The following is an 18,501-nucleotide window of genomic DNA, read 5'->3' as shown; positions in this document are numbered from 1 at the left end:
ACAAAAGTGAATTATTATATACTATTACTGTAATGATAATATATTGCTTCTCAAAGGTCAACATGATTACTGAGAATGGTATATTATATGCCCACCAAATGTTTGACAATCCTCTATGTATAAACTTATGCAGGGCATGTTTGATAATCGCTTGTTTGTTTGCTTTGTTCTGGGGAATTTAATGCCATTTATCAACACATAACAAGCTATACATTGTGGCCAGTATATTTAATTGATGAATACTTTGGGAAGACCCCAGGAAGAATCACTGGCCCATGTGAAGCTAGCGGGAAACTTTCTAACATATCCATGTCAGTTGTGCCAAGAATCAAACTTGCATGGACAGAAGTGAAATGTGTGAGATATCTGTAAAGGCAAGTGCCCTAGACCACTTTGCCACCCAAGGCCCTGGTTGACCATTGACTTTGATCCAGATATGTAATCTTGAAATATAAACCTACTATGCAGATACCATTATCTTCTTATTAGACTTACTATGACCTTGACCTTAGACCATTAGACCCCCAAAATATATAGGTTTCTTTCTTACCATAAGCAGCTAAGTGGAGGCCATCCAGAATGTTTGGTTATGAAATTTACTTGAGATCAAACATTAGTGAGCAAAACCCATTTAAGTCTGTTACAATGTCCTTGATCTTTGAACTTCTGATCCTAAAATAAATGATTCTCTACTTTGCCTATAGTACATATCATCCACAAACTTTGGTCAAGGTTCATGATCCAGAACAAAAGCTATTATGTGAAAAACATTTTTGTCCTTTATGTCAAAGTGACCTTTTGACCCCAAAACCAAAACACTTCTGTGTTTCACAAAGAGAAAGCCATCCATAAACTTTTGTTAAGGAAAATAGTTCAGAATCAAAGTTTTTGTGGACAAACCATTTTAATACCTGATGCCTGTGACCTTGACATTTAACATTCTGACCAACAAATCAACAGGCCTTTTTCTTAACCCAAGTACAAATCATCAACAATGTTTAGTCAAGGTCCATGATGTAGAACTAAAAAAATGTTGGACAGAAACTTTTTTTTCTTCTTTCAGTTACAGTGACCCTAAAATTAGACAATTTGATTCCAAAATCAAAATGCCATTTCTTCATCACAAGCACAAGTGCAAGAATCCACAAAGTTTGGTTCCAGTTGAACTTTTAGCTTTTTGCACCCAATATCATTAGTGATAAGATTTTCAATATATTCATTGCAGCTGCTATATATGCAGTCAGATTAGCGCCATTTCTATTCAGGACCAACTAAATGTCATAATTAACCTACTGGTCAAAGAGCCGAAGTCTATATGACTTTCCATTTAGGAGGAGTAGCAATTTTCAAGATGCTGCCATACTCAACTGGCACCATTTACATACATCACATACTAGATATATATATAAAAAAAAACTCTTCTGGTGAAAACCCAATGTCAATATAACCTTCCATCTAGAAGGAGTAGCTACAAGATTTTCAAGATGGCCACTAAGGTGGCCATAATGGATTTCAGATTAGTACAATTTTCATTTAAGACCAACTATATACCACAAGCTGTCTTCTGGTAAAACCCCATGCTGATATGGCTTTCTGTTCAGGGGAGATAAACAATGACAAGATTTTCTGGATGGCAACTGTAGTAGTTCAGGATGAGTAGCAATAACAAGTGTGTGCTAAACGAAGGAGAGATATCAAATGATGAACAACAGACCATTCCATAAGCTTTTCTAGACTATAACCTGTCATGCTAAAAATATATACATGGGGTTAACAGATGTGATATAAAACCCTGAGTGTATATATGTTTTTTTACTTCAAATGAAAATTCATTATCAACCAAAATTAATCATCAATTAAAACAAAACAAAACAAATAATGAATAGTTATAAATTTGGTAGTAAGCTGGAGTTTTGGTTGTGACAATGAGACGGAGTGCAAGAAGCTGAGCAATTCACAAAAGATGTGGTGGCAATTCAATCTTTGTAACTCAGAACTGAGGTTCATAATTAATGTGAAGAAAAAAAAATTTGTAAGCATAAAACACGTGGATTGCATGATAATAATAATGCACTGCAAACATTTAGTACATGGGTGAATATGCAATAAAACATAGTGCTTCTAATTGCCATATATGGGGAAATTTGTGCTTTTCTTGTAACTTTTGAGGTTTTGCAAACAAATTTTATCTCCGAGAAATTATGGGAGTAAAACAATCTGTATCACCAGGTGTCAGAATTATAAATTCAACATGCAGAATGTTCCAAAACTGTGTATTCACACAAATTTAATGTAGAAATTTTCCCATGTATGTCATTTAGGTAAAGCTTAAAATTTCACGCCTTAGGTCAATTTCCCTCCACGATCATCAGAACAAAATTGCAGTACTGACAGAAAGATCTAATGACTAAGCAATAAATATTTAGTTTAAATCAAACTGTCATAACTAATATTTATTACTAAAGTACAGCTGTATATATCTTGCAAAAAGCCATTTTTTATTAACCTACTTCACAACATGCAATTATGGTCACATCGAAATGTGACTTAAGGTTTTATATATTTTTTCTTAAAGATAACAAGCTTCAAAGTCATTAAATTAAGTGACATGATGCCCAAGAACATAAAATAAATTCACTAACTAACAATGTGAGCCAAACATGAAGGTTGGAGACTGCATGTCATACTTAAAATTAAAAAACATTGTTGTAAAATGTGACCTTGACATCAGGATGAATATATTTAGCAAGTATGTCCCAGAATGAATTGTCGTAGCTTCAAATGACTCATCCAAATCATGAAGAAAATCTATCAAGAGGTTTAGGAAATATAAGCAAATTAAAAAACTTTAACCAACACCGTAACACAAAATTTTATTTCTGTGGTCTTGACCACGAATTAATAGTGGTGAATGCACGTGATGCTGAAGGAATGGTCTAAGCATCATAATGAGTCATCCCTAGTATGAACAAAATCCATCAACAGGTTTAGGAAATATCGGCAAATGAAAAACTGTAAACCAAAACCTCAAAACAAATTATCTAGGACTATGACCTTGATTCCCAGTTCAAAGCAATTTGCAAGTGTGATAAAAATGAATTGTCTTGATTTTTCCTATTTATGAAGAGTTTGTCAAGACGAAAAAATGGATCAAGCATGTCATTGGATGAATGAAGAAAAGGAAATAAGAATAAAACTAAAATTCTTTAACCTAAACCTTGAATGCAAATTTTCTATGACAGAAGGCCAGGCGATCAGATGACGTAACTCTTGTAAATGATGCCACAGAATGCTGGAAATTGATCTCTTTCAAGTTTGCATCAATACCAAATTTGGTTGAAATCCAACAATCCTTGGTAAAGGTAAGTCGCAGAAACAGAACTTTGGAACACATGAAAACAGGGGCCATAACTCCTGTAAATAATGACATAGAAAGGGGTAATCCTTTTTTTGAGATCTCATCAATACAAAGCCACATACTAAATGATTCCCAATAAAGTTATCATGTGGAAACCAAATTGCTGATGGACTGATAAATTTACAAACATGATTACTATATGCTTCATCTCCCTCATCAAGCAGAGTCATAATTATTGCAAGACAACACATTAAAAGATTTCAATTACCTAAATTAAATTAAAAAATTTAGAAGGTTTTATTTTTCCGCTCTTTCCTTTTTGCAATGCTTATTTTTCGTGTGTTCTGATGACAGTGGTATTCTGACCCATCACCCTTTACCTACAGAACTTAAGATTATCCTGGGTGTAACTATAACAATCTACCTGTGAAACCTGCCAATTAGATAAAGGAATAATTAAACTACAAGATCTATTAAATTAATTTGTGATTACTTTCTACTTAAATATAAAGTGCAGAATTCTGATAAAATAAATCTCATCTTCATATATTTGAGCATCAAGCTTGCAGAAAAAGGCTGGCACACTTAACTGAACACTAATCTGAACCTAAAATGACTACACGTGATTACTGAGACAACAGTTTGACAGTTGATGTACTAGGAAGACTTTTTCCTTCCACAGGGCAAAAACTATTGTCACGGTCTACGTTAGATAACATGACATGAAAATAAAAACTCATGACAATCATTTTTGTAATTTTGTAAACAAATCAACCTTGATATAGGATCATCAAAAGCCAAGCTTTTTGTACTGTAATGCAGCGCCCATGTATGATCATGTGATATGCTGAAAGGCCCACCAACATTATTTACATTTGCTTTCATAAAAGTCTCCTTTATTTTATAACTGATGTTTAAAAATTGAAAAATAAACAAGAGTCCCTAGAAGAGAATGACAATTTTGTGGTCAAACAGGATTTCCAGGAATTCAAATAAGACATTTTTTTTCCATTAAAATGACGAGTGTTGGAAACATCTCTGATATTCTTTAGTGGTAAATAAGATTTCCAGATTAGCTTCTTTCAAGGATATATTGGATGTCAGATCAGCACGATTTTCATTGAGGACCAACTAGACATTGGTCGAAATGACCCATCTATTCAAGCAAAGAAGAGACAACAAGATATTCAAGATGGACATTGGGCAGCTATACTGGATGTAAAGTTGACATCCGATTCCTTTCAGACCGATGGTACTAGGTATCGCATAAGTCTTTGGGTGAAAACACCAATGTTATTGTGGCCATCTACTTGGAAAGATAACAAGATCTGTAAGGATGCATCACTGTCATTGAAAACCAACTAGACATCATAAGAACTCTTCTGGTGAAAACCCTATGTCGAAATTGATTTATCAAATTAGAAGGAGTGGTGACAACAAGATTTTCAAGATGGCTGCCATGCTGGTTATACTGGATGTCTGCCATGATGGTTATAATTGATGTCATTGTGGCACATTTTAAGAATTCTTTTGGTGACAACTCTTATGTTGATATGACTTTCTGTTTAGGATTTATGATAATATTTTCAAGATGGCTGCTGTGGTGGCCATGTTGGAAATTAGAAAAGTACTGTTTTTATTTAGGACCAATTAAAACCCCATGTTGATATGACCTTCCATTCAGGAGGAGGAGTAAATACTAGACTGTCAAGACTGCCACCATGGTGGCCATTATATGTCCATGTGGCATTATCTTTATTTAAACCCAAGAAGTCTTCTAGTGAAAACACCATGACAATATGTCTTTCCATTCCAATTTTGAAGAATGTTGTTGTGGCAGCCATAATGGATGTCAGAGTGAAGCTTTATTCATTTAGGTCCAACAAGACATTATAAAAAGTCTTTAAGTGACAACCCCATCATGACATCCATTCAGGAGTTGAAATAAGATTTTCTCTTTGTCTGGATGTCTGGGTGGTACCATTTTCATACAGACAAATTAGACTATCGGATGAATGTATGTATAGAGTGTCTTATCGATCCATGTAGTTTCAGAGTGATAACAAACCTGTGCTCAAGGATGGACGGACAGACAATGATGGACAACATGCAGGCATACCTTGAGCTCTTCTGGTCTATGACTTTTCAATACAACAAGACAAATCTCTGATAGTGATTATAAACTGAATTAACAAGACCTATAATGCAAGACGGCCTTATTAGAAACCACAGCTTCCATTACTATCAGTCTCTGTTCATCATTAAAGTGATCACACCATGTGTGTCCAAAATTCTTGGGATTTAAACATTTTAAACAGGAGTTCAAGACTGTTCCACAATACAGATCTCCCTTGTTATAATGTCCTTCCCTATATATTCTGTATACAACTCTGGCTGAGACAAATATCTCATGAAGCTTAGTATTATATTTGTTTCCTTCCTAAAACTTGACCCACCCCCTCCCATTCCTGATAAAATATATTTATTACTCTCGCAATACCACATAATGCAGTCAGCTGTCATAGACCCAAGCTCTGCATCATCAAGAGGGCAAAATTCAGTACATATATTTCCTCTTCAGTGTTTGAGGGTGGACTTATATTCTTACTCACCCTGATGCTAATATGCATGTCAAGTTTTAATAATGTTTTTTGTTCCAACTAAACCTTTCAAATATAACTGCATCTGTAGAGTTCAAGTTTTAAAACATTTCACAGCGGTAAACTCAGTGTTGAGTCCTGTCTAAGCAATGATTTGCCTGATTTTTTTGCACGTGATTGGTCAATCCAGACTTCTAAAGTATCATGCTAGCTTTAGTTAAAACAAAAAACTGACATAACTGGACATTTATATTTGACCAGTGTTTGAAACTTTCATGCTCAATATGTTTAACATTCATCAAGACGAACAAGCAAATCATTTCAGAAAATAGTTTTGTTGGTTATTTGACACAATCAACAACTGTGCTGTAAAATTTCATTCCTAAATTTAATTTTTAAAGCACATGCTTTCATTCGTTTGTCTGTGTTGCAATAATTGTTGAAAATTACAAAATGATATAACAGAACATTCATAACTTTTGAATTATTTTAATGAGAACACTTAAAATTCTTGACAACAAAATCATGGCATCTAAACAGCAATATGATCAAGTGCCAGTGGGTCATCTGGAGATATTGTTTAAGAGGCTTCACATACATAAACAGACACACACACATGAATTTTTCTCAGTGACCGTTGCATTTTGAAAAGTATATTCAAACTGCTGAAGAAACAATTTTCAATGAATAATATCTACAAACAACACTCGAGGACTAGAAAATGTTGCCTTTTTTAGAAAGACATCTTTCAGAATCAGGTTAAATTTAAATTGATTAATAAAACTTTGAAAAGGAACAGTATATACTTGCAAATTGAGTCCAACTGCAAACTGTACTGACCCATTTCTGCCACCGCATAATGCACTGTCAGAACTGAGTCTATGTAGTTTGTTAGAAGTAAACACTATAACAGTAGAACAAACAACATAGACAATGATCTGCTACCACATTGTACTTTTCCTTTGCTTAAATAAAAGACTTTAATATCATAAAGCCCACACTTAAATTATTAGCACTTTTTATTTGGTATAGCAGTACAGAGTTTTTGAGCAAACAATAAGAAGTTTTAATTTCAAATCTTTGGTACCATGGCAATATTTACTAAGCTTCATGGAATTCCATCAATAATTGTGGGACTATCTGCATTAACCAGACTGTGTCAAACACTTCATTAGGCAACAAAAACAGGGCAATAACACAAACTGCAGGGGCAAAGTGATTTTTTCATAGGTGTATCTTCAGGTGATGACCATAATATTTACAAAGTTTTATGGCAATCTGTAAAAAAGACTGAATGGTCAGACGGTCAAATTAGGTGTAGGTTGTAAACAAAAGTCAAAAATGGGCTATGAATCTCAATAATCTGAGGATGAGAACAGCAAAAATCTAAATTAGGCAATTTGCATTAGAAAGCTTATATACGAATTTCTAATGTGTGCTATTAATATGATAATAAATGTCCTCAAGAGGCTGGAGAAGCTATGTGAACATTATTAATCAATCTAAAAGTGAATTCTTGGCATCTGACCAGTTCTCATCAATAATACGAACATTATTTTGCTTTTTGAGATCAGTTTTCTGAGCATTTTCATTAATTCAAGGTTCGAATTAATTTCCTTCTTTATTTAAAACAAACTACTACAAAAAATGTTTTATTGCAAATATCTGGGGTTGATTTAAAAATAGCTTCAATAGAGCCAAAGTCCTAATTCAATGGAATAGTTCTCATCATACACCTTTGTTGCACTCTAATATATTCACTTTTTTGTTTTATATCAATGAGTGCATTTCCTTCAACATCTGATAGCTATAATCAGATCAATGTGCATCACTGATCTAGAAATCAGTGCATTTCCTCCCACATTTGAAAGTTGTAGTCATATCAAAATGCACCACTGATCTAGAAATCAGTGCATTTCCTTCCACATTTGAAAGTTGTAATCATGTCAAGATGCACCACTGATCTAGAAATCAGTGCATTTCCTCCCACATTTGAAAGTTGTAATCATGTCAAGATGCACCACTGATCTAGAAATCTGTGCATTTCCTCCCACATTTGAAAGTTGTAATCATGTCAAGATGCACCACCGATCTAGAAATCAGTGCATTTTCTCCCACATTTGAAAGTTGTAATCATGTCAAGATGCACCACTGATCTAGAAATCAGTGCATTTCCTCCCACATTTGAAAGTTGTAATCATGTCAAGATGCACCACTGATCTAGAAATCAGTGCATTTCCTCCCACATTTGAAAGTTTTAATCACATCAAAATGCACCACTGATCTAGAAATCAGCACATTTCCTCCCACATTTGAAAGTTGTATTCATGTCAAGATGCACCACTGATCTAGAAATCAGTGTATTTCCTACCACATTTGAAAGTTGTAATCATGTCAAGATGCACCACTGATCTAGAAATCAGCAGATTTCCTCCCACATTTGAAAGTTGTAATCATGTCAAGATGCACCACTGATCTAGAAATCAGTGCATTTCCTCCCACATTTGAAAGTAGTAATCATGTCAAGATGCACCACTGATCCAGAAATCAGTTTATTTCCTCCCACATTTGAAAGTTGTAATCATGTCAAGATGTACCACTGATTTAGAAATAAGTGCATTTCCTCCCACATTTGAAAGTTGTAATCGTGTCAAGATGCACCACTGATCTAGCAATGAGTATGCATTTCCTATGACATTAAAGTTACAATCATCTCAATGTGCAACAATGATCTAGCAATGAGTATGCATTTCCTATGACACTGACATTACAATCATGTCAATGTTCATCACTGATCAAGAAATCAGTGCATTTCCTCCCACATTTGAAAGTTGTAATCATGTCAAGATGCACCACTGATCTACCAATGAGTATGCATTTCCTATGACATTAAAGTTACAATCATGTCAATGTGCAACACTGATCTAGCAATGAGTATGCATTTCCTATGACATTAAAGTTATAATCAAGTCAATGTGCAACACTGATCTAGAGATGAATGTATTTAATTCTATACTGATAAAATTATCTACTTATTGAGCACTACTGATCTAGAATTGACATTGTAGGTGATTTCAGCAACAGCCCAATATTCCATAGCTGGTGGATCTCAAAAGTCACTGCTGTCCGTGGAATAAATGGTCACTGATTCAGTATTAAATGCATGTATGTTTCTATCTGTCCGTCTCATAAACAAGTAATAAAATAACTGTCCTTTATCTTATTGATCTCCTATTGTGCACATACATATTCAGCATGTGCCTCCAAGTTGATATTGAACTGTGCTCTTTAAATTTACTTTGAAAAAAACTAAAGGCTCAGAAAACAATGAATTAATTAAAATTTCAAAATATATCCTGATACAAGAACTGGTCGCTGACAAGAATGATAGGATGCCAGTGTAACTCTTTAAAAGAAGTGTCCAAGAGATGCTGCAAAATTCTAACTGTTTGTTTTCCGCGTGACTATATACATTAATACCTGTCCATAGAGGACAATCAAGGAATCAAAAATCTTTGTCCTTTATGGACATGTCTCCTAGTGTAGAGACTGAAAATGTAGTAAACTTTAGACAATGGGTTTATAAATATTATCCCTATTGGTAAGTGCCCACCTGGCTAAGGGATGGACAGACAAAATGGCAGAAAATGACACAAGACAATTAAAAATGAGACTACAAAAAGCATTTCAACATTATAGCACATATATTCACTTATAAGTTGAATCCACCTGCAAATTGCACAGACCAATGTCTCTTGTTGCATAATGTATTGACAGAGCTGGGTCTATGCAATTTGTTAGGGAGCAGTCAGTAGAACAACACAGATCCTGATCTGCCTGCACATTATGCAACTACAGATCAGGGTCTAAGGCATTTTGCAGTTTGACTTGACTTATATGAAAGGACATACAGTATTTTGGTTTACCTGAGGCAGAGTTTATGTTCATGAAGGTTTGACATATGCATCCCATCCCTATCCTCAGGGGTGAAAATATATAATTTAAGTGTAAAATAGAAGAACTGTAACAAATCAAAATATTACATATAAAGTGGTCCTCCTCATAAAGGCCTGTCTCAAGAGATGCTGCCCTCATTTATAAGGACACCTTGCCTGATACCAATCTAGTATATTTTAAGCATTTTGTTCTCACCCCACCCCACCCCACCCACATCAGAAACCACCCCTTTTAATAGGCTATGTTCTGCTGCAGAAGGGTTGTCTTATATGAGGGGAACACATTTATCAATACAAATCAAACATAAAGATGCAGTCAAACTTAATTTTTGGATATGTCAAGAACTATAAAAATGGGCACATAATTAGGTATAACACAAAATGACACATAATAAGGTATAACATACAATTCATGAAATAACAGCTATTTCATCAACATAAAATGGAAAATAAATGTGGCATGCAAGAAACCATTTTGACAATAAGATGAAAGAGTGCCAATTTTCATCAATTTATCTCAAACTGGAATTTAAAGTCACACTGTGAAAAAGAACACATGTCTGAGGGATGGACAAATGAATGAACACAGACAGACAATTACAAGGAAACACAAATACAATGCACCACACCATCCTAAAGAGGTGAGAGACAATAAACAGACTGGAGTACTAAATATGATCATTATAAATAAATTTATTTTCTTATATAAATCGTTCATAACTGAATATGGTCAATTTAGTACACCTGAATCTCCTTATTTCTGAACTCAGCAGTGTGACCTTTACAATAAAAGTTCCATCTAAGTGCATCATCTAGTTCAGTATATGTGTCCCTTTAACTCCAGACTACAAGTGTAGACTCCATAAAAATAATCCTCAAGCATAAAAAAACCCTCCAGAATCATGATCTAGCCAAACTCCATGTTGAATTTTAGTCCTATACTTACTGTTGGAATGTCTCGCTGAAATGTTAAAATTAACAGTTTTGTCCTATTAGAATCTTCTTTAAATTGGCATTTTGGATATACTGTATATTGCTTAACATTAGGCCAAACACAGAATCAATGTAAATGGGTAAAGCAGGCTATATTTCAATACTATTACTACTACTACTACTACTACTAATAATAATAATAATAATAATAAAAATAGCAAAATATCTTTATAAATAATACAGCACTCCCTTGTTATAATCTTGTCCATAGAATCAATAGAGTATACCGCCTTATAATATAGAAAGGCCAGCTTATAATGAAGTACATTATACATGTGTGTGTGTTTGTGTGTATGCGTGTGTGTGTGTGTGTGTGTGTGAGAGAGAGAGAGAGAGAGAGAGCGATTTGGATTTTTAACACAGCTTTAAAAATTTCCAATCCATTACATATGTAAATTTTACTACTTCATGTACATAGCAAAATGGGATCCATGATGATACCTGCTTTATAACAGGAAAAGTGTTCTAATAAGGTGCCTTTAGTGGGGAAAAGCTGTAATAATAATAATAATAACAACAACAATAATAAAAAATAATAATACCTAACTTTTTTACAAAAAAGGTTGAAGCAAAACAATGAAAAGTATGAAATAAATATAAACTAGTTTGAGAATTTTGTATGCTCCTGAGGACCTCATGGGATACTGGCCTATATTTAGCTAAATAATTTGTACCCTATGAAAATAAAGTTTTATTATTATTATTGTTATTATTATTATTATTATTCACAGTGGTTGCCATTTCTGAAGCAGAACCAAATTATCCGATACAGGTGTAACTTCATTCATCTAATTGTGTTTAAAATTCTGTATGCATTGGTTCTGTTAAGATCATAAAAACATGACCCACAATGGTATGTTGTCAGATCGTGATACATCGTAAGAATTAAAAATAATTACTAGTGAATGCAAAGCTGGAAGATTTTATTTTGAATCAGACTAGGGGTGTCTGACCTCAAAGTTTTGAGTAAATTTCAAGACTAAGTGTTTAAACTTTTACGACTTCCAAACCAGATCCTTAAGAGTTAAGAAATAATGACACAGTTCACACTTAATGGTGACATATAAAGATGTTGACATGCCATGGTAGTTCAGCTGTTAGTAAGTCAGACTCATAATACAAAGATCACAGGTTAGATAACCAGCACCCAGACCTGCCTTAGTCTACTGTTTCAGCATATCCTTGGGAAAGGCACTTAGCTCCCATTTCTATGGCATGATATGCTCAAAGTGCCATTAAAACCAACCAACCAAACAACCAATTGAAAGACTTTGAGCACAAGATATCATTCTCTTATGTTAGACATCAGACTTCTCTGACTTGTCAGTGTAGTATGTAACACAACAATGATGGAAAACTTACCGCTCTGTGTGAGTTTTTTTGTGATCTTGGGGTACTTGGCAAACTTGACAAAGTAGTAGGACTCATATTCCATTAAAATGGTCTCCAGATCAATGTTGTCGCATACTTCAAACTTGTTGACATCGATATTTGTTTCCCTGGCAAGGGACTGGGCTGAATCTAGATACCTGAAATTCCAGAAATAAAATCTAGTACAACCTCATTACCGAATCTTACATGGACTATCAATTGATTTGTGTGCGTGTTTTCTTAGAAAGTCAGAAAAATATACAATAAAATCAAAAGTAATAATAGTCTGTTAAACCAATAGGTAGGAATTAATGAGAAGGGAAATTTCACCCGGTACTGGCAGGAAAAGACCCAGCTGGTTAAGTTTTTATACAGCTGTGTTTCTCCACTTCCATTTTGTCCAGTTTCCCCACCAATCTCTCTCACCTCCATTTTTGTTAATCACAAACTGTTGGGGGTTTTTTTTGCATTTTATTGCTGGGGCAAGGATGGGAGAAACACAACCTGGCAAAATCGAATTTTTATGTTAAAACCTGGCTGGGTTGGGCATTTCCTGGTAGTGCACAACCCAGCCAGGTCTGGGTGGTTGGGATGGATACCTGTCCATCTCTACCAATAAGTGTAATAGCCGAGATGAGAAAGAATTTATAACATACATACATATTTACACCCAAGCACATTTTAATAAGTTTGAATAACAAATTTGATTTCAATTCATGAATTTCTTCAAATGTTAATGTGCAGAAAGGAAATTTGCAACAGATCAATGGACATGAAGGGATGGGATATAACTGACAGACATAAGTTATGCTACATACCATAAAATATGGAACGAGAATGTAGACAAGATTAGAAAAATTATGGTACCAGAAAACTGCCAAATGTAATAACTAGATTTTTGTTTGTAAAATATGTACTTTTCATTCCAAAACATAAATTGAAAAAGTCAAACAAAATTGAAAACTTTTGCAAAATAGCTATAAATCTGAGAAAGTTGTTAATAGATGCAATAAAAACATGCATACCAGATTTCACTGGTGTAACTCAAGTGTTTCTGCTGAATCGTGCTGACAAGGTTTTCATCTAAAAGCTCTCAGACAGTCCCAAAAATTTAAATATGCATCCAAAAATTGAAAAATTGATGTACAGTAATGGCCTGAATATCTAAATCAAGTCATCTAAATATGCATACAAATATGCCACCCAAATATGATATGCTTACAATAAGCAGTTTTTGTGCAACTGTGATAAACTTGGACAGACATCACCAAATCAAGATCCATCACTGCATGCAAAATAAAAACAAGAGGCTCATGACAGACCTGACACCTGGCTGAAAGGCATATCACAGTGGCTGGTCAAAAGATCTAGATCACTAGGATGCATTTAGAAGAAAATTCTTCCAATATCATTGATTTCAAATGTGATCCGAACAATTATTTCAAGGTTTCTCCAGTTTTCAAACATTCAGCCATATTGGATGGCACATAAATATCATCTGTCAAATATTGAAATGCCTCTGTACCAAGATACTTTCTGGCAGAGCTAGTCAAATTCTGTTAAACATATTTTTTTTGACAAAGTAAAGCTGTGTAAATGTTTTTCTATCATATTTCATGGTGGACCAGCATCATTCACATGTATATGATCAGCCTTAAGCTAGGATGCTTTGTGTCAAATGTTGTCAAATTCTGTTCAGTGGCATTTTGGATGAAATTATTACAAGTTTTCCATTTTAGTAGCAGAAGCCACATTTAACGGCAATATGGCATCACTAGTAATGTATAATCTTGAAAATGCTTTCAGACTAAAATCCTTTCTCTAAAATTTAGCCAAATTCTGTTGTAATTCTTTACAAGTCATTCAAAGCATTTTCTATATTTAGCAATGATGGCCATATTTAATGATAAATTGGCACCATTTAATAAAATGCTAGAGTCTTTCATGCCAGAATTGTTTGTCAAATTTCGTTGAACTCATATGAGTACTTTTGTAACATAGGCCAAGAAGTATTTCTGATGGTGGATTTATGTCATTTAACAAATTTGAAAAACCTTAATGCCAGGCCTTGTTTCAAATTTTGTCCAATTCTGTTCAGCCTTTTTTTTCTGTTTTCTTTTTTTTCTTGCTGTCAAGTTGTTTAATAATGGCAGCCATGTTTCACGATGTAACAGAATCATTTGAACAAATTGTGAGACCTTCATACCAGGATGATTTTCATCAAATTTGGTCAAATTCTACTCAAAGGTTTTAGAGAATAAGTTCTTTAAAGGTTGTTTATATTTTTAGTAGTGGCAGCTGTATTTGATGGTAGATCAGCACCAATTGATAAATATTAAGGACGTTCTTGCCAGGATGGTATCGTAAATTTGGTCAAATTCTGTTCTGCAGTTTTTGACAAGAAGTCAGTCAAAGGTTTCTGTTTTTAATTACAGTGGCCAAATCTAAAGGTGGACCAGTATTATGTGAACAGTTTGTAAAGGGCTTCATGCCTGTACATTTTTATGTCAAATTTTGTTACATGTTTTTTTAGAAGTCGTCAATAGCAACTGTGAACAGATGACGAAAGATGACTGACCACTCATGAAAGATAATGGACCATACTAAAGCTCACCTAGCCTTGCACCTGTGAACTAAAATAAGATATAAGTGATGGGTGTATTACAATGGGCCCTGGTCTCAAGAATTTGCTCCTTAGAACCTTGAATAGATGAACTTGTTTCTGGAAACCAAAATCATGAGGAGATGGACATTCAATGGCCATGACTTCATACTGTGGAAAGATTGAAATCCAACATTCTTCGTAAAGGTAATGATATGAAACTGACTGACCCGAGCATTAACTTGATCCAAAATAATGTATATGAGACACATAGGTGTAAGAAACAGCGTTTATACCAAACTGAATCAGAATACGCTGAATGATTCTTCAGCTATTTTGACTATCAGCAAAATCTCATGTAAGGATATATAATTGATTGACAAGAGCCATAACTCAGTCTAAGACGGTGTGAATGAGACAAAACTCATAAAATGTACATCTACAGTAGGTCTAAAAGACAAAACTTTTGACAAATCCATCCACATATGTTGAACAGTTCTTGAGCTATGCTGACTGTACGTTTCCTTCCAAGTTTCCATGTGAAGACCAGAATATACTAGTCATGGGGCATAAATCTCTCCAAAACAGAATAAATTAAACCAAAACCCATAAAAAGCAAAATGATAATCTGAATGGTTCTTTAAATAATCAGATAAAAGCAAGATCCAATGTGAAGATATGAAGTTAATTGCCTTGAGCTATAACTCCGTCCAAAATGGAGCTGAGAAGAATAAAATAAAAATAAAAAGTCAAACCTAAACCTGTGTGACAATGTTCATATCAAATCACAAACGAATATGTTGAATACTTCTTGGGCTGTGACAGTTACAAGCAACATTCCATTTGAAGATTTGAAGTTGTATGTTAAGGGCCATAACTCTGTTCAAAATAAAGTTGATGATACAAAATATAACAAGTAACATCTAAGTTTAGGAGATAGTGCATTAGGATACTTGTAATGGTACATATGTACTGTGCTGCTTACAAAATCTACCATAGCTGGATGTAAAATTGATTGAGAAAAGGGTAATAACTCCGTAATAATTGGCCTTGAAATAATGAAACCTTTAAGAGGCACATCTATGCATCATAGATAATAAATTTACTTAATGACATTCAGTTATCTGTATGGGTTGCAGGGTTTTGGTGATTACAAGAAGTGTAAATGTACACATAGATGGGCTGATGACAAATGTGATTCCAAGCATCATGAAGCAGGAATTTTAATATAAGAACTTACTTTATTAAAGCAAAAACATTTGTCCCCTGCCCCTTCCCTCTCATGACAAGTATTGCCACTTGTGACAATGGTACTTAACAGAAGGAAAAATATTGGAAAGTAGAAGGAAATTAAATTTTAGTGGGACTTTTAGAGTCAATGAGAAATACTATGTGCCTAGAAGAAATTATTACCTGACAAAGACATGTCTAGTATTGGTGGACCAAACATCATAACTTAATTTTTATTTATTATCTTACGCAGACTTCCAGGTCATTAGTTGGTATTTTGTGCATGTTTACTTGTGTGTGCAATATCTTGGAAACCATCTGTGATGACAAATGTCATCTTTTGATTGACATTACTACTAATGCACATGAAGCAGTACGTCAAGCAGATGGATGGACAGTATAAAATCAACCAGTCTCCCTCCACTGAAGGGCACATAATTTTCAACTCTTAAATGGCATTTAAACCTGTATCAAAACTCCAAGAAAGTGTAACTTGCTGTATAAAAGATTCCTCATAAAAAGCATCTGCCAACCACAGAGTAGCTGAAAGAACCTTTCTGATGTAATTAAAAAAAAATCCATTTTTTTAATATGAATGGACTGCATTATCTGACATGTGTAAACAGTCATAATTTTATGATACTAAGATGGTAAATTCTGGGGACTGCATTCAGCAAAGAGAATCATGAAAGAAACCAAAGTACTACCATGCAAAAAATTTGTTGATGGAATCTGCCAATTTGATGACTGCAAGGAGTAACATTGGAATTATAAGGAATAAATATCATGTATGGGTATTTATCACAAGGTAAATTTTAGCAAATCATTAACAAAATGAATATAAAGTCTTTATTTATTCTAAAAATAAATGGGTGTAATTTATACTTCAATAAATATCCAAGCATGATCATTAAATGTAATATCAAAAAAAAGCTTCAGCTAAATACAGTACTGTAACTGATGCAGAACATATTAATGTGCATGTCTTTCATACAGAACCTAAAATTGTTGATGACAATTACAACAGCAGAATGTGATATCTGTGTATTGCCATTCATAGATGTGATATCATTTTCTTTATTGCAAGAAGTTACTGCTACCATATGTACTCGCTTGTAAGTCAAGTCAAACTGCAAACAACAAAGATCCTTACTGTTGCATAATATGCCCGATGTTCAGGGTTGATGTTGTTTGTTCCAAGGATTACTCCTAATAAACTGCACAAACCCAGATCTACCATTACGCACCAGCAAATCTGGGTATGTGCAGTTTGCAGATGGACTTGACTTATAAGCAAGTATATACGGTATTATATTTCATCAACCCATCACACATTTTCAATATAAGACATAAATCATGTCGTATATAACAATATAATAGCCAGAATAAGGCAAATGTTGCGAGTTTTAACAGCAGGCAAAGATACTACTACAAAACTATGGGTATTTGTTGAATAAGATCAATGATCTTCATCACATGATACATGCATGTAACTGGCAATTTCAGGTGATATAACTGTATTACACTTCAAACCTTATGAAAATTATTGAACTCCTTTTACAAATTTTATATAAAATATATGATCCTAATTTCATCTGTTAAACTCAGTTTAAGCTGAATAAGAGATTGAAGTCATCACAATATTTCATCTTTGTTTCTGCTTTTGACCCATCCTCCATCCTTTCTGACACTGCATCCAGAATATGAAACAAATAATTATCATCTACATTGTCCTTGTCACGTATAATATTAATTCTGGTCATCTTCTTTTACTTGCCGTATACAGAGTTCACGCACGTAATCATGAAAATTTACCAACTGACGGATGGATAGATGTATGGACACAATCTGAATGCATAACGACCAATCAAACAACAGTACTCCCTCATTATAGCACTGGCCATGGTAGCCATACAGTATACTCCATCACAGTAAGACTGCCTTATAATAAAGTACATGTAAAACCCATTATAACGTGATTCGTTATAGTTCAATTCCACTTATAATGTCATGTTAGCATGGCTCCCATTTTTTAATTTAAGATGACCTCTCCTTTTAACATCCTACAATACATGCTCTCGGAAAAGCCAATTATTCCTATCCCCTGCAGATTTTTAATCTCAGGACTATTTTTTTTGTTGCCTTAACTTCTGAAATTTTCCAGAACCAGCAATACATCATCAAGAGGTTAGTTAAAAATGATGACACTGAAATTTCAATGCACATTTTCTATGGGGAAGTCTTTAGAAAACTTTGTTAACGCGAGCCCACTTATATCATGATGTTATTCTCTGGACCCCAAGCATCGCGTTATAACAGGTTTTACCAGTATACGTATAATTTCAGGACTAAATAATGAAATGAGATACATTACCATCAAATGCCTTATAA

General features: G+C 34.1%; 1 protein-coding gene across 2 annotated transcripts in view; it reads right to left on the bottom strand.

The window, feature by feature from the left end:
* Window positions 1-18,501, bottom strand: part of LOC149772676 (katanin p60 ATPase-containing subunit A-like 2) — a 107,269-nt gene that overhangs the window by 67,267 nt on the left and 21,501 nt on the right. For both annotated transcript variants that reach the window (XM_089947499.1, XM_089947501.1), the window contains exon 3: window positions 12,270-12,436. In XM_089947499.1, the coding sequence (XP_089803625.1) occupies window positions 12,270-12,436 (167 nt within the window). The remainder of the gene's footprint in view (window positions 1-12,269; window positions 12,437-18,501) is intronic.

This window comes from Sinohyriopsis cumingii, unplaced genomic scaffold (genome assembly GCF_028554795.1).
Source record: "Sinohyriopsis cumingii isolate HCF-2022 unplaced genomic scaffold, ASM2855479v2 utg001292l, whole genome shotgun sequence".
Classification (NCBI taxonomy): domain Eukaryota; kingdom Metazoa; phylum Mollusca; class Bivalvia; order Unionida; family Unionidae; genus Sinohyriopsis; species Sinohyriopsis cumingii.
Note: the sequence above shows the minus strand (reverse complement) of the source record. Positions and strands in the feature narration are given on the sequence as shown.